The sequence below is a fragment of the Miniopterus schreibersii genome (genome assembly GCF_964146895.1).
Source record: "Miniopterus schreibersii genome assembly, chromosome: 17".
NCBI lineage: Eukaryota > Metazoa > Chordata > Mammalia > Chiroptera > Miniopteridae > Miniopterus > Miniopterus schreibersii.
Window position 1 is genome coordinate 11,481,182 of NC_138117.1, and position 23,943 is coordinate 11,505,124.

General features: G+C 36.4%; 1 protein-coding gene across 1 annotated transcript in view; it reads right to left on the reverse strand.

The window, feature by feature from the left end:
• Window positions 1-23,943, reverse strand: part of CSMD3 (CUB and Sushi multiple domains 3) — a gene marked incomplete at its 5' end in the record, with an annotated part of 553,604 nt that overhangs the window by 16,043 nt on the left and 513,618 nt on the right. Inside the window, 10 exons of the mRNA XM_081116493.1 lie at window positions 1,705-1,816; window positions 5,050-5,123; window positions 6,578-6,751; window positions 7,358-7,531; window positions 9,540-9,719; window positions 15,230-15,406; window positions 18,143-18,325; window positions 19,845-20,018; window positions 22,014-22,199; window positions 23,007-23,180. Coding sequence (XP_080972619.1) covers window positions 1,705-1,816; window positions 5,050-5,123; window positions 6,578-6,751; window positions 7,358-7,531; window positions 9,540-9,719; window positions 15,230-15,406; window positions 18,143-18,325; window positions 19,845-20,018; window positions 22,014-22,199; window positions 23,007-23,180 — 1,608 coding nt within the window. The remainder of the gene's footprint in view (window positions 1-1,704; window positions 1,817-5,049; window positions 5,124-6,577; window positions 6,752-7,357; window positions 7,532-9,539; window positions 9,720-15,229; window positions 15,407-18,142; window positions 18,326-19,844; window positions 20,019-22,013; window positions 22,200-23,006; window positions 23,181-23,943) is intronic.

Consider the following 23,943-nt stretch of genomic DNA (forward strand, 5'->3'; position numbering starts at 1 on the left):
GGAAATATTATTTTATGATTTTTAAAATTTATTATATTTACTTTAAATTATAAAACATTTTTTCTAAAGCTAAATCCAACCACAGCTCATTTTGTCATTCTAATATTAATAATTCCTAATGTAGAAAGTGCAATTTAGAATTTTTTACATCTAAATTTTCTGGCTGTACTTTCGGTTTATCTGCTAGCAGTGCTTTTTCATTCATTTAATTTTTTTGGTCTCATTTTCTTCATTTCCTCTCGCTCCTAATTCTCTACATTGGCTCCTCTCTACCTATACTTAGGGCACTTCTTGGCCTTGACCCCCAGTTCACCTGTTTTGTGTCTTTTAAAGACGATTCCTTTCTCAATCAGAAACAGAAGCTGCAAGAAAATTTCCCCCCTAAATAAGACAACATTTCTGATTATTTGTTCATGGGTAAAAAAAATCCTTCAAGGTGGTCTCTGAAAAAAAAAGTTCTACGGACAAATTTGTTTGGAAAAGAAATTTCCATGTGTTTCCCAATGGAGATTTACAAAGCTATAAATAACATTTTTTAACACTATGAGATAAACATTGTACTATACGGTTTACATTTAATTTAATCCAGTTAGTGAAATTTAATCCTCATAGGGGGAATATTACTAAGGATAAACCGAAATCTGTCTCTGCTAGATTTGTAACCCCCACATTATGCACATATTAAAATTCTGAGATGCTTTGCAGTAACAGAAGCTGTTTAACTTCATTTAAATCATCCTACCCCAAATGTAGGTCATCAGAGGAGCTCGGTTTACTATGAAATACCTCGTCACATTCTGCACAGCTGTTCCAAAGTGCACACTGAGGGATTCTCTTTGAAGGGATTTTGCCGTATTTAAATATAAACCGAGCGGGCAGGGGACGTGACTCGGGAGTGTTCCGCTGCTTTTCAGGAACCTGCGGGCCCGCAGCAGCTCCCGCGGTTATTCGGGTGGCTCTGAACAGGCCAGAGTAAACTCCCTGCAAACCCTAAAAGCTATATGCCATTCTCCTCCTGTTTATTCTTCGTTTTTCCTCTGAGAGGATCAGAATTTAAAAAGATGGAGAAGATAAAAAGAGGAGACGGGAGGGAAAGAAGAGATAAGGATCTCACCAGCTAAAATTTATTTCTAACTGCAAGTCAGAAAAGACTATGTAGTGACCTTGGACTTGGTTCTCACGCAGCAAGCGTTCTCAGTTTGGGATCAGTGCACATTTACCGCCTCCAGAAAATCCGTAAGTAGTATTCAAAGATTCGGTCAAGGTGTTCATGCATGTTTCCTTCCATGGTTATATTTCTAGCACCTCTCAGATGCTCAGGTGGTTTCATGAGTGATAAGATTAAGAGTCACTATGTTGGAGCCTCCTGTATCTGAGTATTTCAAGTTTATAGTGTAGATCTATAAATCTAAAAAATCATCATCATCTAAAATTACCCGGTGACTAAACTGAACACAATTACAAGAGCTTTTCAAAGGGAACAAAATTGTGCCTCATGCTTTCTAACTTCTTTAGAAGGAATGCTACCCAAAGGAATAGGATTTGATATAGTAATAAATTATATACAAGAATTATGTTTTATAATAGTCTAAAACACCAATGTGATACACCTATGATATGGATATGGATTTATTTTCACAACAAGGAGAAAAATGCATATACATTCTTCCGTGAGAAGTATAATTTCTTAGCCACAATACTTACGTATGCACTCGGGCTGAACTCCACTCCATGTGAGGTCAGGAAGACAAGTACGTGTGGTAGACCCCTGGAGAAGGTGTCCTTTTTTGCAATGAAACTGTACAACACTTCCTACCTGTAGCAAATTACAGAGAGAACAAAAGTCCCAAGGCAACTTCAAATATGGTAAAAGACAGAAAGAACTGTGGATGAGAAAATGTTTTCAAAATAAATTATCCATGGCAGACGTTGGAGGGAAAAGAAATTGAACTCTGCTTTAAAATAAAATGGGGGGGGGCAAGGCTGGGAAAAAACCACCTTAGATCTCTTTGTGTACATATCATCATCAAATATTTGAGTAGCCAAAGTATACGCAGGTGCCAAATTTTGTGCCATGATATGAAGAAGATATATAGGTACCACAAAGGTCAATAAGCTGTATATAAATACATGATTGAATATGGACAGACAGAGGGATCGAGGGTTAAAGACAGATAAATGAAAATGGATTAAAAAAAAGTTTAATATTAAGGTATCTCATGAGTTTGTATTAAAAATAATCAGAAGATTTTAATTAAAAAAATAAAACTTATGGGTTATTTTGCTTTAAAATTCATGTTGTATTTATCTTTTAAAGATAATAAACACTAAGTAACATGTTTCTTTTATTGAAGGAACTCAGGTACTAATTTTGATTATCAACTAGAAATCACAGATAATCACCGTGGTTATTTTGGTAGGGTTAACTAAGTGTTAACTACCTTGGGGTTAAAAATCTAAGAGTCAGATTTAAAACATTTCATGTCTATTAATAGCTTTATGTAACGAGTCCTAAATCTAAGTAATGGTTCTCCCAAAGCTCGGAGCTCAATTTAAAGAGTGATACAGCAGTTAATGAAATATGTGTTTGGCATTTATCCCATAATTAATCTAGATGTTGTATCAATCATTTTGACAGCTACTCCCATTACTGGCAGTCTATTTCCAGCAAAAAATTGTTCCAATTTTCAATATTTTAGATAAAAAGATAAATTATGTTGAGTATTATTTTTCAATACTAGGGTTTTCATCTTTTCTATCAAGGGGTGATATATTCTTATATGTTAATAATTATACCTATGCCCCCCAAAATCTACTATTATAAATCTATAAAGAAAAAGAGAGAACAAATGAACACATTAAAGAGAAAATTAAGAAAATGACTGCAGTGCCTCTGCAGTTCATAACTTTCTCCTTTCTCTTGTCCCTCCCAGAAGTGGGGTTCCTACAGCTATTTTACTCAACTCACTACTGGCCACCTGATAAAACCAGGGGTAGATGCGAAAGCTGGACCAGACTCATTCTTTCTCTGGAAATTGGGAACTGAGATGGAGGCAATTAATCACTTTCTGTATGTGGCTGAGATGTAAGTAGAAATGATGCACCCCCGGCCATACGACCAATCTGTAGAAGGAGACAATGAAGTGAACACAGAATAGCGAAAAAGGCTGAGGACTGTGGTCCAGTTCCTAAATTCGGGGCTTGAGGACACTCTCTGTGTCCTCAGACACACCTGCAGCATGGCTTGTAGTGCCTTTAGCTTAGTCTAGCTTAAAACAGTCTGTTACTTGCAAGGACTTTTCTTAATGGATAAAGGTGCCCTTTCCAGTTCCATAAGACAGTATTCATTTGGAACCTACCAATAAATTGATACTAGTTAGAGCTAGAATTTTTAAAAGTCTGTTGGTTCTATACAGATTTAGTAAATATAATTAGTACATATAGAGTAAACATAGTATGTATATATATATATACACACACACACAAACACACACACACATACACATACCTGCCACATGCATGTACAAAAGTTAATGTCTTTAATTTAATATACTCAATATATCATTTGCAATTATAATAGAGATTAATATAATTATATATACACCTTACCATATTTGAAATCTAGTCTATTCATCTTCACCTAGATAGAATATAATAATCTATTTTTATTAGCCAAATAATATGAATTTGGGGTTAGGTTAATTTTGTCATAACATGTTTAATGATTATAGTAGAATTCTTAAAATGAGCTAATAATTCTATTCATTTCATTGTATGAATATTTTCAAACTCAGTTTTACTCATTTCTATTTCCACTACCTCAAAGGGTATTTACTAGAAAGGACTCATATTTTTCAGAAAAGTCACCCAATTTAGTGCACAGACACTAACATCACAATTCTGTCTTGGTGGGATGTTGTCAATGACTTGTCCCGCGATCAAGGCCAAGTCACATCCTGTTTCAGTTTCTTTGTCCATGTGATGAAGGCTAATGCTGTTTAGCTAGTTGCCCATTTTTCAGGATTTAGATCAACTGATAAAACCTTTTATGTACCTAAGAATCTAAAGTTTTCTAAAAACATCACTACCATAGAGAGTGAGACACTGTTTTACACTTTTGTAGGACTGAGGCAAACTGGAAGAATTGGAAATGCTATCAAATGAATGTTCAGACTGAGCCTGAACTGTAGATAAATGGAAACTATTTTTAGCAACAAAAATATGGCACCTTTGATGAATACTTTCTTTAGAAATAGATGTTCTTCAGGTTCACACTGAATTTCACATAAAATAGCACAGTTTAGAAAACCCTGCAAAACAAGGCAGTTGGGTAATGTGTAAATTGACAATTTCCTTTCGGAATCAGTATGCACTCTGGCTCCCCTTAGGTCCTGTAATGAAAAACTTGCTGCATCTCTACATAAAATCTAAATTGGAAAAAGAGAAAACAAGGAAGTCAGCCACACATGACTAGGCGTGCCCGGGATCGGCAATATAACAACCCAACTATGTGTTGTGCAACAATAGGTCATGGTTAAGTGATTTTTCAGATCTTTCCCACATCAATGACAATGTGTAAAAATGTTAGTATTGTATATGCATCATACAACAAAAATATTTTAGTCTTGTTGCCTTATTGAGAAACCCCATTTTAGGTAACAGCTAACTGTCTCAGTTGTCTCTCTTTTAACCTGTTTCATCTGTACTTTCTCACAGTCCCCACACCTCCCTCACTTTCGCTCACTTCCCCTCCCTATGTACTGCGGGCTGCTTATGTATTTTCCTGTGCTCATTGCTATCTCCAATTTTTCTTCGCTTTTATCCTTACGGTCAGTTAGGCTATTGCTCTTGAAGCGCATTTCCCTTTTCCTAATTTCCTTTTACTTCCACTCTTTCTGTTGCCTGTTACCTTTTTAAAATATGTTTCTAAATCCAGATATAAGGATAACTTTTCTCTTGTTTGTGCCAACAGGACTCTATGCACACAAACCGAAGAAGCCGTAAGATATAGTTTTATACTAAACGGAAACATTTATTGAAAGCACTCACTTGAAATCCAAATGAATTGTTCTGGGATCCATGCCGTGGCACCCCTGGGTTTTCACATGAAGTACGGGTAGGTTCTAAAATGAAGATTAAAAACATAATATTTCTTCAAACTTTACTATTATATATTTTTTTCAGTTTTACTGGACATTTTATTTCTTATCTGAAACAGTTTTTGCACAGGGTATTTCTCTCGTACAAAACAATTTTAAGTGATATCAGCTTTAATGAAATGGCCCTGGGTAATACTAGAGTGTAAATCTAATAACATCTCACTGTGGACAGAAGGCTACTACTCCTACAGCAAGAAATTCAGGTAAACTGCATTTTATATAAATTATGCAATTCTTAAACTCTGGAACCTTGTAATATCAAAGCACTTGACAGGCAACTAACTCTGTGGATCAAAATTTAAAGAAAAATGAAGGATATGAAAGAGGAACACACGTGCATAAAATATTTGCCCAAGGACTTTGCTAAATCATCATCTCAGGTACAGTAATAGTACCCTCAAGAAATAAGAGTGTTTTCCAGACACAGGACTTAGTTATTTGGATTTTTCACTGATATCTGTAGGAGATTCAGACATAAGAATGTTAGGGCTGGTCGTCTCTGAGTTGACTAGCTGGCAAGACAGATTATCTGGTTAGTTTACCAAGTGTGGCATTTAGTTTTAGAATTATGGAAATGTACTCTGACAAACTGACAGTTATAAAAATAGTCACAGGGATGTAAAGCAAGCAGAGGGAATAGAGTCAGTAATATTGTAAGAACTATATATGGTGCCAGATGGGTACTAGGCTTATCGGGATGATCGCTTCATGAGGAATATAAATATTTAATCACTCGTTGTACACCTGAAACTAATATAATATTGTATGTTAAAAGTAATTAAAAAATAAATTTGTTTTTTTAAATAAATGTAGAGCCATTTTATTTATTTATTTAAATATAGCTTTATTGATTTCAGAGAGAGGAAGGGAGAGGGAGAGAGAGAAATATCAATAATGAGTCATTGATAGGCTGCCTCCTGCACACCCCCTGCTGGGGATCGAGCCCGAACCCGGGCATGTGCCCTGACCGGGAATTGAACCCCGATCGCCTGGATCCTAGGTTGATGCTCAACCGCTGAGCCACGCCCGGCCAGGCGAGTTAGAGCCATTTTAAAATCAATGTATCTTTTGTATATTTTTGGCGCAAGTTTAATTTCATTTGAATATGTTTTATTAATGCTAAAGATCTGTATCAATGCTAGTCCTTAATAATACTATTAAAGTTTTTTCTTTTTCATTTTATTGACAAACAAAAAAAATTATGTCAAGTGTTTCTTCTGGAAGTTTTCCATGCTAAAAGCAATATCACATGTTTTAATCAATATTCATTTTCAGTGTCTTCTAATTGCTTCTATAGTTTACGTTTGTTTCTCATATTTAGCCAACTATAGTTTATAGGATAAAGGAACCCATTAAATGTCCCCACAACCTATCATATCCCGAATTACTGAGTGCGATCAAGCTTCCACTCATGTTACCTATGCAGTGAGGTGACGAGCCACTCCAAGTGCCATCCGCCTGACAAATTCTGGTGCTTGAGCCCACTAATATGAAAGGGGAGCTGCAGCTGAATGAAACCTCTGACTGGTAGATAAAGCTTTTGCCTTCTCGCTTTCCCTGGGCAGGTGTCCCAGGGTCACCACAAAACTTTGCTGGAAGTAAAAAAAAAAAAAAAAAAAAGACAATGATAACAAAGATTTAGGATTCATCAGAGTAAACACTTTAGAAAAATGGTGACAACTACCTGGAATATTGCACTAAAGTGACATGCTACCCATGTTAATCTATTCCAATGAATACTTTTTTTAGTTTTTGTCTACATGAATACTGAATGTTTAACTCAGTATAATGTTTTAAATATTAGTCTGATTCAGATATTTTCCGCCTAGTAATTGCCGTTTTTTAAAAAAATATTAACCAGAATCAAGCCAATCTTCAGCATTTCAAATATATGGTTAACCTCAGTGCTACTTGGCATGCAGGCGCTTCTAGCAATATAGCATTAAAGCCTGGGCTCCGAGGCCGGGGTCCTAGTCTTGCTACTTTTATCCTGGCACGTTTTGAATTCAACAGCTATTTCCTCGGTAATCATTATCAGTGGGCACTTTAGCTTTAGCAATAGTTTGTTTTCCTTATTTCTGAAGAGCTTCTCTTCTGTGTTTCTGTTGAGCACTCATCTCAGAAGCCGTAACCCCGCCAAGCAGCTCCAGGGGCGCGAAAGGAGGCAAGGGTGACTTTAGCTGTCACTCGACACTCACGCAAGCACTGCGGCACCTCCCCGCTCCACGTGCCGTTCCCCACGCAGGTCAGGGCTGCGGGGAAGGACAGCTCGTAGCCCGGGGAGCACACGTAGCTGATGCTGAAGCCCCAGTCGAAGGTCGTCCCTTCCAGCCTCCCGTTAGAGATCTGAGGCGGAGTCGCGCAGGTGACAGCTGCAATCACAGGACAGGCCATTAGCCACAGCTGCCGAGGACGCGGGCGCGGAGAGAAAGAAGAAAGGTGCTCAGGAGGGGCCCAGGGCCAGCTCAGCCTTTCGAAGGCCGACGCCGTGGCCACGTCTGTTCCGCTGGCGGGCACCTGAAGCATCCCGAGGACAGGGCTATTTCTTGGCAACACAAAGGCTGCTGCTTGTCAGAGGTTCTCTTATAAAATAACAAGCTGCCTGACATCTAAGGGGAGGCGATTAGAGGGTGATCTTCTATCCAGTCTTGGGACTGATCAGTTATTGGTTTTATATCATTTTCCAATGACCGTTAGACAGACTGAAGAGCTTGGTTGTTGGGCTGTATATGTAGTGTATCAGCACTGTGGCAAGGAATTTAGTAGCAATTCTGTGACATTTTTGAAAACACAAATCATGTATCTCATTAAAATATCCAAATTGGTTCTATTAAACACTTAGATTCAAAGGTGAAAATTTACTGTAGAATTTGTAAATCTATTATCAGATTTTTAAACATTTATTCTTACGACTGTTTTAAGCTGTCCTCAGGCAGAGATAGGTTGGCTGAGGCGGCGAAGGATATCAACCACAAAATCTAAAAATGAGGAATGATTATATTCTGATGGCTAGCAACATATCTGAATAATTTTTTGAGATGTATAATATTGCCATTATCAGGATCAATTAATTGTGTGAGAAATAACTTCTAAAATATAAAATGTCTGTTCACATATTTTCATGAACTTTGTACAGTGATATGATTAAGAAACGGTAAAATCAATAAGAAAAATACACATTGAAATTATTCTTTTTTGTTACATTTTTTTTGGTTAGATGTCAGGGAGATACTAAACTGTCAATTTATAGAAGTTTAGCAAAACTCCTCAATGAGAAATCTCAATTATTAAAAAAATCAGTGGTATTATTATACAATATAAATTACCTGACGATGCATCTACACTATTCCACAAGTCATCAGAAAAACTGGCAGAAAAATGTGAAAATATTTCCGATGAAAAAATAAATAGCATAAGGTAGCAAATCTATGCCTATATTGACTAAAAGATTAACTCTAGATTGCATTCTTTAAATAAACAGTTTCTCCTTCAAGAGAAGTTACAGTTTTATTGTAGGTTGACTGTTCTCAAACTACTGAAAGTTTTTCTCCTTACCTATGAACTACTTGACCCAAATGGATCATCAAATTAAAGTTCCAACAGTGATTTTAAACCAGCACGCCGCAAGAATTTTTAAAACATGCAATACCTGCCCATTTAGTCAGGGGCACTGACATCTTTTCCGTTAGATTGTCAAATAAAAAAAATGACAACAACCAATAGAACAATAGCCATCTGGTGTGAATGCCCTGTCTTGAAGCATAAATATATAGGTCATATAACAGAGTGTCATTTTATTGGTCATGTTGGGTTGGTTAATTATTGGGACCAGAAATCCTTATATACAAGTATAGGCACCTGATATCCTAGAAAGTCACTTTGGAGCAATTACTATTATTATGTTTTTGCAAATCAATCAAAATTATATCTATTTTTGGCAGATTGACAAAAAATATATTTTTTGGTATGCCCAGAATTTTAGTAATCAGTTTATGTGTGCCAGGAGATGAAAAAGGTTGAAAATGACTGTTCTAAATCGTTAAGGTTATAGGTTATATTCTCTTTTAAATATTCATCAGTTAATATAAACGAGGGTGGTGCTTACATATCAGTGTATATGCTATTTTTGTTGTTTTAGTTGCATTAAAGTTCAATGTCACTACTCACAATAAAGTAAAACATTTTTGTAGGAGTATTTTAAAATCCTATAGATTATTATCATCTATACGGTCTAAAAATAAAAACCGAAGCAGTCATTTTTCAGTTTAAAAAAATGTGAAACGATACATAAAACACTATGTAAGTTTACTTTAGATTTGCACATTAAAAAAGAAACTATGTGGTGGTGATCACTTATCCATAATTAAGAAATCCTTCTACCTCTACAGGTTGGCATTACTCCACTCCACGTGCCATTAGTCGTACAAGTCCTGATTCTGGAGCCGTTCAGTTCCATTGTATAGCCTGGCTGGCACATGTAGGAAACATTTTGTCCAACCACATAATCATCTCCGTATCTCAGTCCATTGGCAGGTATGCCTGGGTCTCCACAGCTGATTACTGTCCACGTCGGATTAGAAAAGCAGATGGTTAATGTGGCACATATTTAACAGAGGAGAACAGTAAGCATGTGGCATACTTAATATATACGTAGGGAGATTAGTTATTGTGTTCACTTTGAATAATAAAACATAAGTATATTTAAACCACATACTAGCAATTCTTGATTATGATCAGGTGCGCTTATTACAGATTCTATACATATGGTTCAGGAATTGTCGTTTAGACTTTGAAAAGGCTGGGTTAATACACTACTGTACTGTAGGAAACTCTGACGGGACAACCTCATTTCCCATGCATTAAGTGATCATGAGGAAGCCATCCTACAGAATCAAGATTTCTAGTATAATATTTACAATTGGTATTCTTATATATGGCCATTGAAGTCTAATTTATTAGGCTTGCTGGACTGAGAGAGTATTTTCTGCACAGTGTCTCAACTCAATATTGTAATAGTTTTTAATTAAAACAATACGAAGCACAAAAAGAATAATTTTTACTGAATAAATAAAAGCGTGTATAAATTATCTAGTGTGAATTTACCACATAGAGGGTGGGATACACAAATTGTGAGGCTCAGTAGAAAATAGAAATGCTACAGCTAGAGACAGAGAGATCATTTTCTCATTTCCACCAACTCACTGCCATCCCAAGTGAAAGAACAACCTGGAAAAAGGGGCAACCTCTGTTCTGGAACCTGCTTGCTTCCTGCATCGGGAGTGAATGAAGGGCAGAGATACATGCTACTGACTCTCCACCAAGACTCCAGGAATACACCAAACTCTGACTTGCCCCATGTTTGCACCCAGGCCCCCCAAACAGGGTGCAGAAGGAAGCTGCAATGGGAGCCTCCCTCTGCTGACGACAGGATGGAACAGCTGAGGGGAAAGCATCGGAGGCCCCCAAAGCAGTGGTGGGAATGGGAAGGCCATGCAGGGACGGGGGTACCAGGTGGTGGGGGGCAAAAGGCCTACACCCCATCCTAGGAAGGCAGGGAGGCAGGGAGGCTGAGTGTGCATGAGCAGAGGCTCCAAACCCCATCACATGCTCCAGTGTCCCAGGGGACTTCAGTTACAAAACACACATCCAGAGATGATAACATTGAGGATTTTGAGACTGCAATCACAGAGCATTAAACCCTAAGCACAGGACCCTTGAGCATGAGGTTCTATGGACTGCACTTGTCCATTAAGCTGGCTCTGATTACATATATTATCACTTATGATGCCACCCAAAAAGCATCATGAAAAAAAAATAATGCTAATATGACATTTAAGAATAAGGCACATCAGAAATTATATATAAGCCACCAAAGCACTTGCTGTTTTGAGCACATGATTAAAACAATGATTTGGGCAATAAATCGGCTAAAAGTGTTCTTGCTGCTAAGAGAAAAAGAAAAACGTGGGTTATACTTTTCCTTTTCTGGAGATAAAAAGGCCACTTAGTAGCCTTTTTGCCTTTTGAATTGTTTCCTTCATAAAAGGGTATATAATTATACCAGGTGAATCTGGGTTGTATTCCCTCACTTTTATTTTTAAGTAACTCGAACAGAAATTTGGCAGTCTAGAGTTAAAGACCAAAAATAGATTAAATCATAGAAGACCTTAATAGCACTTCAGTCACATTGTATTTATTAATTTACCATTAAAAATGATGAATCTCAACATTTCTTTCATATTATTCTAATCTGTTGAGTGTAAGAAGTTTTTAGGACCATGAATAATGGCAATTAAATTGAAGAACAATATTCATGTCGCTCCACCTGCTAACTCTCGGAGCCCCGGAGTCGGTTTGCTGAAATCACACTCTCAGTGTTCCTATCAGACTCCTAATAAGAATTTTGCAGACAGAATGATTTTTGTTCTTTTATTATTGATGAGGAAAAGATTTTTGAAATTATATAACTGAGTTGGATAGGAAAACCAACCCTGCTTATTTCCCAAAAATATGTCATATATATTTTTTTTGCAGTTTCAAAACTTATGATGAAAGTGGGTATAGCCTTCAATTTATTTCATTTTTATTTTACCTTATGTTATTTTATATTTTTAACCTAGGTTCCAATTAAGACGATGGAAATTAAAGAGAACACCCACAAACTGCTATTTTTTGGGCAGCGCTTTAGGGCTGAATTGGAACCCTGGCAAGGGAGGCGGCTAATGGGGCACAAAGGCCATGAGCTGAGGCGCGGCCCCCGAAAGGGGGACAGAGGGCCTATTGTGAATGGGGCGTGGGCAGCAACAGCTTCTCGGGTTTGTCTGGGGACTTTCTCATGAAGCGCAGGCCCAGAGGGGCCGTTTCCAATAGCAACGAGCTTTGTAAACAGCACCTGCTCCACAAGTCAATTCATTCACCACCGGCTTGTTTTCAACAACAAAAAGAGGCTTTTGGTCTTTTCGAGCAAAACCTTAGAATAGTAGCTCCTTAGAGCTTTACCTTAAAATTCAGGGACACCAGAGCATGACAACGGAGTGCTGGGGTTTAATGCAAGAAAATCTTTTCTAAAGTCACCCAAATCCCCAAGGACACAGCACTTACGTGCACACATAAGTGTGTGAGCGTGCGCACAAACACACACACACAGCAATAAACTCCCCCAAGACAGATATTTTGTCTCTTTTCTACACTGCTATATTCTCACAGCCTCATTTAATACATCATCATAAGAGAGAAAGTAAATACTGTTTAAAGAATAAATCAGTGAATGAGTATATAAGGAATAATTAAGTAGCTCCTATGCACAAACACCCATGTATTATATAAAGGTTTCAATTGTTTTTTGTCCTGGACTGTGGGCCCAGCGGTTAGAGCTTTGGAAAAATATCCTTGGGTGAGAATTAACAAAAAGGAATAAATAAATAAATAAAACATTTGTTTTTATGGGAGGTATTCTCATTAGCTTCTAGCATGTAATTGATGCCCATTTGGCATCATTTATGATAAACTGAAGCAGATAACTTCTTTGCTAAAAATAAAACATAATTTAGTAATTTTAATCTATGCCACTTCAAAACTTTAAGTTCTTAAATGAGCATTATAAATATTCATTTTTAAAGAAATAGGGTCATACTACCCACACTTTCATAACAGAATTCATTTTTACTCAATATCTAATTGATATTTTTGCGTGTACACATAGATCGCTGTAACATTTTAATGACATAATATCCTCTTACATGTCTGTACATGCAATATAATTCATGAAGCCAAAGCCCTGCGGCCTGATGTTTGAATGATCCCACTGTTTTCCTATTAGACACAATGTAGCAATATATATACTTGCTCTGTTACGCGGTTGCTTTGCCAGGTTGAAAGCCCAGAATAAAATTCTACTATAGCAGAGTGAAGTTCCAGAAAGGTGTTCCGAGCTCTCAATTCAACAGTTGGTTTTCTTTTTAGATCTCAGGTAGATTTTCTTTACCTTAACTTTGGCACTATGGACATCTGTGATCAATTAATTCTCGGTTGTGCGAGGCTGCTTCATGCACTGAAGGTGTTTAGCATTTACCTCTGCCTGCTGGATGCGGATAGCACACTCCACTCACCTGCACTGCGACAGCCCAAAATATCCCCGGGCATTATCAAATGTCCCCCGGGAAGCAAAATAGCCCTGTTTCAGAACCACTGCATTTAGCGATAGCCCTCTCTCCTTAAGGGGATTTGGATGACTTTTTAGCCTCACTTCACCCAGGTTCATGCTGAGATATCCCTCAGCTTTCTCTTGTGTGAGACTATCCCCATCTCCCTGGCCTATCTTCTACCAAAACAAAAAACAACCAACAAACAAAAAACTTTGAGAATTCTTGTGTTGGTAACAAAGATCCAGCGAGGACCATTCCTGTCCTGGTCATTTGTAACAAACACCTTAGGTTCATTTGTCACTGGATCTGATAGAGTATGCTGTCCCGGACCCCAACGGCAAGACCTGCCGGGCGCAGGACATTGATCATCTTGGAAGAAGTGCTGGTAGATTAAAAAAAAGTCCAATAAATAAATGAACATATTTCTTTTTAGACCTGGAAGTCAGTCGTTACTCCACTTGACAAGCCCTGTCCCGACGCAGACTGTGTCTTTTTCCCAAAACACTATGAGCACTGAGGGCTCCAGGCACTGGAGGTGGCTCTGCCCGTCAGAGGCACAAAGTATTTATACCCTGAGGGCTATTTATTCCCTGAGGGCTTTCTGTGCTGCCAAACAAGGCAAAACAAAACCAGAAAACAAAAAACAATCACAAGAAAACTCTGTATTGTGGAATAAGTATTTATCTGTGCTTCGTTTTTAAATCTTTTCTTTCAGTATGAACATCACAGAAAAGAACTTAAATAAATTTTCTAATTAGAGCACTGTTATGAGTTTCCTGGTATTACGGCAAAGATCCTTCCTTCCTTTCAGGTTGGTTTAGTTCTGTGAATATTTCTTAACATATTTAATTCCTCTGTCAAAGTGTGTGTGATGTTTGGATGCATGACTTTGATCTCATGACACATGCTTTTATATATATATGTTTTTATTGACTTTAGAGAGAGAGAGGAAGGGAGAGGGAGAGGCACATTGATCAGCTGCCTCCCACACGCCCCCTACTGGGGATCGAACCTGCAGCCCAGGCGTGTGCCCTGACTGGGAATCAAACCCACAACCTTCCTGTGTACGGGACAATGCGCCAACCAACTGAGCCACACCAGCCAGAGTCAAATTGGCCTACTTTTATGGAGGACCCCACAGAAAAGCATACGTAACCTGTCCAAATTGCAATACAGAAGGCACCCCCTTTGTCTCCCCGGGCTCTTTCCCTGTGGAGGCTTAACAACTTCTCATGACTCCTAGGATCTCTAAACATACCCTCAAGAGCCCTTCTTTTTAAAAATTCCATGATTTACATGATGTCACTGAAGTTCTTTTAAATAAGTATTAGCAACCATAGTTTTCCAATGGTTATAGTATTATAGGTTAAATAAATTTATTTTATTCAATATATAAGAATTAATTTATATGTAGAAATTTAAAATAAGTTGAAAAAATTTCCTTAAGTGAATAATTTTATTATAATACAGGCTTTCTAAAATACCATCTATTTTTTTTTTTTTAACATATTAAGAAAGCAAATCAGCTACCGGGACTTCCTATGATAGTGCAAGAACTCCTTAATAATCAGTATGCTTTTTAAAAAACCAAGTCAGTTATTGATATGTGTTAGATTGGCAAAATAAAATTGCCTTCTTTGTATTAAACTTGATTACAGCTGATAATTCATCTCTATTCTTAAAATACTGTTAAATTTCATTTAACCGCATAGGTTTTCTGTGATCCCTCTTTCCCCTGCCAACTGATTCTTAAAGTCACTAGTATAAACTCTAACCACATAACACTATCATCTTTTCATCTAAAACACCATACAAATATTCAAAACCTTGCATGGTTTGATTAACTACAACGTACACATATGCGGGAATATACTCAAATATTTTCACATAACTAGTGGTGTTTAAAACCCTTGAGAAGAAACGTACTTGTACAGTTAGGCAAAGTCCCAGACCAGGTGCCATTGGCCGTGCACTGTCGAACCGAAGGTCCAGACAAGATGTAGCCCTCCATGCAGGAGTAAACTATCGAACTAGAAAATGTTGTGCCATCAATCCGAAAGACTTTTCCATTGGCTGTTGTTCCTGGGTTACCACACTGTACAGCTATAAAAAAAATAGTTAAGAGTATTTATAAAATAGTGTAATTAGAAATCCTCTCACAAAAAGTTAATGACTGAATTTTTGTTTTAAATTACCCAAAGGAGCTATAATGTCCTCTGAAATAAACATTCCATTATCTTTCACAATGGTTGAAATTAAAGATGAATTTGTATTGATTTTATTAGTTTAATTACTGGAATACAAAGCGTATAATAGTAATTTTTAAAAAAGTTTTTGTTAGCAGTGATGGTAAAAAAACTATAAAAAGTAAAGTAATTACTCAAGAGTATTGCCTTTGGGAACCACAAAATCTTTCAAGGAACAATTACAAGAGTCTCTGCCTAAAAAACAACCAATGTAAAATGGAAAAATATGAAACAATGAGATGCAACAGAGATTTATTATAATAATACTTCTAAGAGGACAGATATAAAATAAACAATTTAAATATTTTAAGTATTTGTGAACATTTTTATTTACTTAAGTATATAACTGCTCTGCATTAAAACTTTATAATCTCTATTTCTGGCTGAAGGCATACAAAAAATAAGCTGGGTAAAAACAAATTCTGGAAATGATTTTCATTAAGTTTTCAACATGTCATAAACAGGAATCACAAACACAATGCCTTCTATGATTACCCTCTACACTGTTTGACTATTTGCCATCAATATCATAGTAAATTTTTAAATATCTTCAAAGCAAGCCGATGTCAAATGTATTACTAAACTTTGTTGTAACACAAGAATTTAAAGCTACCTTTATGAATATAAAGTGTAACTATAGTTTCAGAAAGTACCAGCTATATCATTTGCTGCATCTTATATATTTAATTCTGCCTCTCCTTCCTTTAAAGTGGTGCTGCATGTTTCTGTGTGTGTGTGTGTGTGTGTGTGTGTAGACAGGAGACTTACACATTTTAAACTATTAAAACATGATCAAACTCTAGGTAATATTTTCAGGAGAACCTATGATATATTAAAAATGTTTTACTTCTGTTGTCCAGAGTAATGATTCTCTCCTATATTCATTAGCACCTGCTTAAAACAACAATCTGTTCATATTTATTTATGTGTCATGATCCACAGTCTTGAAAGAATCCGAGAAGGACTTGAAAAGTATTATCGGGTTTTACAACATCAGGTGATTTGCATTTTGAAATAGGGACCCCAGGCTCGGGCCATTTTATTTGCACAATAAAAATTAAGAACTCCACTGCGGGTAGTTTACAATACGGACAAATCGCGCTGTCACTCCTGTCCTCTTGTCTCTAATTCCTCCACACTTAGTACACGGGTTTTTCTTACCCAGAGGATTACTTGAATTAAACACAAGTGAAATTAACGTTAAATGACAAGAGGCAAGTGCGTCACCCATCAGGAGTCAGGGCCGAGAGCTCGGTGGACACACTGGAGAGAAGCTGCGGACTTTGCCTCTGTAATGCGGACACTTGGGGGAAGAGGGGCTTTTTGGTGCCTGTGAGCACAGCCCGCTTGTGTTTGGTGTTAGCTGACAAGGCCACTCTCCTAGCGAGAGTCATTTCTCAGCTGTCAGCCGGCCCACCCTAACGTAAAGGACACGGGACATTCATTGATAACTCCCTATGGCAGCCACCACCTTTCCAGGAGCTTTTAGCCTCCCAACAGATGCTATTAGCCGATAGTAACATCAACACCATTTCCTGGCTGGGAGCTGACGCACGGAGAACAAGCTGCTTGTCCAAGGCCCCCAGCTAGTCAGCGGCACATCTCCACCTAGAGCAAGTTCCTCGGGAGATTCCAACAGCAAAGGCTGAGAGCTCTGGGTCCCACGCAGGCTGGGAAATGGCTTAAACAAAATAGGTTTCTGTCGATTGATTTGTGTGTGTGTGTGTCTGACACATTATAGAAAGAGTATTTCATGTTTGCCTTATATATTTTTAGAGGTAATATATATTTTTAAATTATGGTACCATTTTTTTTTCTTTTTATCAAGGTGACTTCTCTTAAAAGATAAAAATAAATGATGAAGAGATTAAAGATCTTCTATAAGTACACCAAGAAATAAGTTGATAAAATATTTATACATCTATGTATACATAAATATGAATATATATTCATTTTGATGTTTATTTCAGGCACTGTGCAAAGCCAAGAGTACACAATAGTGAAATATTACCAATTTTAAAAGTAGAGCTACACTATGCATGCTGTTTTATAATCTTAGTCTCCTTACTTAAATAACAATTAGGGCATCTTTCTTTTATAAAGTTCAGTAACTGGATACTTTCCCATTATATTCTAGTTACAAACAATGTAATCTCTAAATAAAAATCTCGTTAACAGTTAGGCATCTTTCTACGTCTTTCCATTTCTACAAACCTAAAAACTAAAACAGGTCTCCAGGTAATGTTGATGTAAGAACAACCTACTTTTTTCCCTGACAGTGTCTACAATGGAGTACTGCGATAAAGGGGGGAAAAAATAAACCTTTTTTACAAATATGTTTAACTTTCCAATCCAGATGTTTGCTAAGATGTGAACAATGTTTGTATATAAATGACCCATGAGAGATATTTCTTTATAATTATTACCTATCATATATAGGATGCTGTCAGTAAAACTGGAATACTACTGCTTTTGTTCCATGGTTGGGGGTAAAAAGGATGGGTAAGGCAATTTCACTAGTACTAACAAATTGAACTTGGGTACACATTAAATTCCAGCAATTTCAATATATTTAATTTCTACTCGAGATTACCTTTGCATTCTGGCTGCCTTCCAGTCCAACTGCCGTTGGCTAAACATCTTCTTTCTTCTGAGCCATGAAGGATATAACCAGTATCACAAGCAAAATGTACAGAACTTTGGGTTCTGAAATTGCTCTCCTGCCTAGAACCATGACCGGGGGTGCCTGGATCCCCACATGTTCCAGTAGCATCACCTGTAATTCAGTGCAGTACAAGTTAATTTCCTTCAAGAAGCATTTACTAGGCTCATGATTTTATCCAACGTTCTTATAGTCGTGGGTTTTGTGCATTTGTTTGTAGCGTGGTAAGTTGACTGAGTAAAATCAGAATTCAGGTGTCCCATCTGAGTCCAGTCATAAGAAAAAGCGTAAATTGAAAAGAAAGTGGTCGCTGGATGTGGTGTTATTTTCCTTATCAGTGATACCTGAACCTATTAAATATGTTAATGTCATTTTGTTAGTATTTTGAGAACTTGGTGGATAATCAGGTTATTGGAAAATTTATAACTCACAGTACTATGTATGACAATGGGTTTATAAAACTAAAATTTTAAAAAATGGTTTTGGTGGTTTGCCTGTTCCCTTCTCTGAATTTTCTAATTACTGACAATCTCTTCGTTGTTCGATCAATTCAGTAGCAGTTTCCAAATACACTGGGGTGTATGTGTGTACATTTATGACTTTATGTATAATTACTCATCTGATAGTTTTAAATGTTTATAGATTAAATTTGAGGGCCCATAAAATTACTTCATAAGGATTAACCACTAGTTACAAGCAGATTCTGAAATAAGTAACCATTTAACGTTTACCCGTAAATGCAAAACAATGTAAAAAAAACCTCCTAATAAGTGTTCGCCATGCTCTGCACAGATATAAAATAACACAAAGATAATGAAAAATATATAAATAAAAACACAGGCAGAAAAATAAGCACTGCTATCTGGTTAATGGGTGAAACAAAAAGAATAAATAGTATCAGATATAGAGACATTACAGATCTAAAACTTAACTGACATTTTGAATAAAAGCGTTAAAGAGCTCAAAAAAATTTATTAAACATACTGCAAACAAATTATGTATTAAAAATAGCCTTAATATTCACTTATCCTAAGATATTAATAATAGAGCACTGAGGGGCTATAGAAACTCCCAAGTTATATGCTGCCTATTAATAAAAAAGAAAGGAAAGAGAAATATCTTTCATAAAACTTGGATTAATTTAATTTAAAAATTTAAGCCTTTACTTTAAAGTATGCTATTAAGCAATGAATTGTTTTGAAAGTTTAATGGACATAAATTCTAACAGAAAATCACTGAAATAACAACGCCTTCTGGGGAAAATTTTATTTGGAATCTGCTAAAATAGAATAGCTACATAAACTTCAGTAGTTCACCACTTTAATGAACACAATAAGCACTTTATGCAAAGCAGAATTCTAGAACCACTCCATTCTTTGCATTAGCCACAACACAATTCAAAATATGTATCTGTAATTTACCATCTACAAGATTAGTATCAATTTATGCTCTCAATTTATACTACCTTAAGAAGTATTCCAATAAATGTATAAATAATGTTACAGCTTCTCTCAGATTTTTACAAAACAAATGTATTATTTTATCACTTGTGTACATATTTCTAATAATAATAATAATAATAATGCTAATAATGGAATTTCCAACACACACTGTCGGATTTTCCAGGTGGTACCTGAGCAGTGAGGTTGCGACCCGCTCCAGTGGCCATTCAATTGGCAGGTCCTGGACGAATGGCCCAGCAGGGTGCGCCTTCCTGTGCAGGAATAGTGAACAGTGGACCCAAAGGTGTACTTCTCACCGGACAGGACTGCGTTAGGAGGGACGCCGGGGTGTCCACAGTCAACCACTACAATACATAATTATTGAATATAACATTTTTTTATATCTCCTATCGAACAACGTGCACCAACTGTCTACAAAATAAACCAAAAGCAAATGATCTGTTCAAATATGTACAGTCTCCAGAAATCAAACATCTACGTGAAACCTGACTTTTTAAAAAATAAAATGGAAGTTGCAGTATTAGGAGCAATTCTCTTGTGCCACTCACGCTGAGCATGAGTTTAAGGGGGACACTGTAAGCGAGTGTAAGTGACTGAGTGACTGAGTCTGCATGGATGGGGGTGGTGAGTGCGTGTTCATATGCATATGTGCACGGGTTTGAAGGACATACGTTTCTATGTAAGGAAGTGTAAGTTAGGGAGAAGAGTGCATGTGGGCTGGCTAACTAAGGGCGCAGGATGCCAGTAGGATTCAAAGTGGACCCACACAGCAATTAAAAGGGAAGAACTTTGGGGGTGAAAGTCAAGGAGTAAAAGTGAGTCTGTGACACAATTTAATATGCAGTTTAGAATAATTCCATCCCAGTCATTAATAAATCAATTATGCTTTACAAAGAAAATACTCAGTGGCTTGTTACCCAAGGCACTGCTGAGCACAGCAGAAGCAGATGTCAATACGCTGCAGAATTTTCTTTATAACCTAGAGGTAGTTTGGGAACTTACTGAGCCCCCTTTTAAATGTAACTTGAGAAAAGTGTTGAACATGCCTGGCTGGTGTGGCTCAGTGGTTAGGCCATCAGCCCATGCAATGCAGGGTCCCAGATTCTAGGCCACTTACCTGGGTTGCAAGTTAGATCCTCGGCCCCAGTTGGGGCCTGTGTGGGAGGCAACCGACTGACGTTTCTCTCTCACATCTATGTTTCTGTATCTCTCTTCCTCCCCCTCCCTCCCTCCCTTTCACTCTCTCTAAAGGAAAAAATATCCTCAGGTGAGGATTAACAAAAATATTGAATGCAATAAGACTCTAGAGTATTAAACAGCACACAAGGGACATAAATGTAATAAACCCCTTGAGAATTTAGCACACTACCAGGGAGTGCTGTATGAAATAAAGAAAGGCAAAAGAGTATATGAGAGAACAAAAATCTGAAAATCACGTTTACAGGTCCTACAAAATATTTTATCTTTAATGTTATAGCCATATAAGGCCAAGTAACTAAATCAGTCAAACTATTAGGCCAGTCAGTGTACAATAAGAAAGTCAAATACACTTTAAGCAAAGGATCAATAATTGACTTAATTATTTGCATCGAATCTGAAATTGAGTAGACATTGCATAAAATTTTGCTTATTCATCAGTGCACGAATGATATCATGGAATTTTCAAAATATCCCACCCCATGAATGTGAAGAAAGGGCCTCTAAATAAAACATCATCATAAAATAATTTTATAATTCAAAATTTAAGCATAACCCAAAATTACTCACACAGTGATTTCTTGACACACTACACCTTCAATCTACAAAGGTTCTCTTCTTACCATGTCCAAGATTCACCAACTCTTTGAGGAATGTAGCTATATTTGAGATCAACTGATTGGATTCCTGAATTCATGTTCACTTCCCTATGTCCGCACATAATTTTCATTTATTTCTGTTAAACTATTTTCTCACTACACATAACGATATGCATATCTGCTATAATTTATCTTATTTATATTCTACAGTTCCAACATAACATTTAACAAAATACTCACTAAATGTTCATTGAGGTGAAAGATGATGTATGTTATCTGCTCTATCAAAGTTCAAAGTCAAAGACTGATAGAAAGATTGTGAGCACATTAATATTAATAAGAATAACATCTGGGCATTGAATTGGCACAATATAGGGAAGTGTAGTTTCAAAACAATGAAACAATAACATCAAAAAGAAAATTAAAATAACAATCAAAACCAAAATCCTTCTGATATATAGCTCTAGATGTTTTATAAGACAATAAATATCCATGTTGCTTACATGGCCTTTTCTCAAGGAATAATTCACATTATCTACTTACTGATACATTCTGGTAAAGGTTTGTCCCACTGTCCAGTTGGTTGGCATATCAAAACTGAAGATCCAAATAAAAAATACCCAGGATTGCAGTCATAGAACACAACGGTCCCATAGGTGAAATTCCCATGTTCTATTTTACTTTCTCTTTTGGAATTGGCTGGAATTCCAGGATCAGAACAGTTCACCACTAAACAAATGAAAAAATTTAAAAGGGTAACCCACATAGATTTCTATAAGAAATTCAGAAATTTAGTTTCAAAGGTAAACTTAAGCAAATTAAAGATTACAGAAATAAAATTAACATGTTGACTATATAAGCTAATGAAATAAAATGTGTGGTTAAAATATAGAATATTTCTGTAAGATATAGAAAAAAACTTATTTTTGCAATTTTTTTTAACAATAGCAACTCTATAAGCATTATGCTGAGTACAGATTTTTAAAATACCTTTTAAACATAATTGAACCATAAAAATATGTAAAGATTATAATGATTTGGTTGTATTTTATCAGACAATATGAAGTATACCATACTTCTTTGCAAAATGGAAAAACACAAACAAAAAATTCTCTTTAATCTATTTCTATATAGAAAACAATAAATTAACCCCCAGTATGGGTATCATTATAATTCAGGCCTCAAACATTTTCTAAAAATATGGAAAAAAATAAATGCCAAAGGCAAATTCTATTAATTATGGAGTAAATTGGAGATAAAACAATCTTAATGACTTTTTATATGCAGTCATAAAATAGGTACAAGATGATAAAGTTAAGCAATTGAAGAAAGCTGCCAGTTTTAAATTAAAAAATGAGTTAAAAAGTGAGAAAGGTGGAAAGCATTGCTAATGAGATGACATCAACACTAAATTTTTTTGTTTTATTAGCTGGAAACTTTCCACGGCTCTGTCCCAGCTGCTTCAAATGTTATCGCCTACATTTGCCCAGACGCGTTATTACCATGCTCTAAGCTGGGTCAGAGTTAGGCTCTTACCTTTGCACACGGGTGGAGGATGGCTCCACTGCCTGTTGGCCTGACACTGTGCCTTTGTTGGCCCTTGCATGAGATACCCGATATTGCAAGAGAACGTCACCACATCATTAAAGTTGAATCCATTTCCACTTGTTCTGCCATAAATTGGGCTACCAGGGTGACCACAGCTGACAGCTAATAGCAGTAAGTGGGGGCAGGGGAAGCACAAAACAATATCTGGTTATCAGTAATCACATGACAAGTACCCTTAATCATTTCCAGCAACGTAAAAAGAAGAGAACTTTTATGTGAAAATATATCTAAAGTACTTTTACTAATGTAAAGGAGCAATTTAGAATGCCAAAATAATCCACTGTAAGAGGAATATTATATTAACAAGTAGACTGTTATTTATTATTGTGATACCTTTATGTAAGTGGTGCACAGATGTTTATAGTTTCACAGTACCTTTTTATTCTCTCTATTTTTTTTAGGGAAGAATACTGAAATTTTAAAATCTGGGACTGCCTGAAGTTCATGTCAGTAGTTAGGAGCAGAAAGGAATGGGACTGAACCAGTTCTCCGTTTCCACTCAAGAACTGGAAGATACTTGAAGGTGGGTTTTTTTTGTATTTAACTATAAAATTATTTGTTTTAATATTTATACAATCAATTTTTACAAATAATAGATTGATAAGCAAAGGTATGTTGGAAGAATAATTTAAAGTGACTGTAAAATGTGAACCATAAAAAATGATGCTGTGTTAGAATTCTTACTGGTTTATTTTTTTCACAATTGATATTTGATAATTTAGCACAATTATGTTTGTAAATAATGGTATCAATTAATGAATTATTTAGATCCTTTTAGTGTTACAGCTCCATTCCTGATTTTATGTAGTGCTGGCTTTCCCCAAACACTCTGTATTTCCATGAACTGTTTCACCACATCATCTCA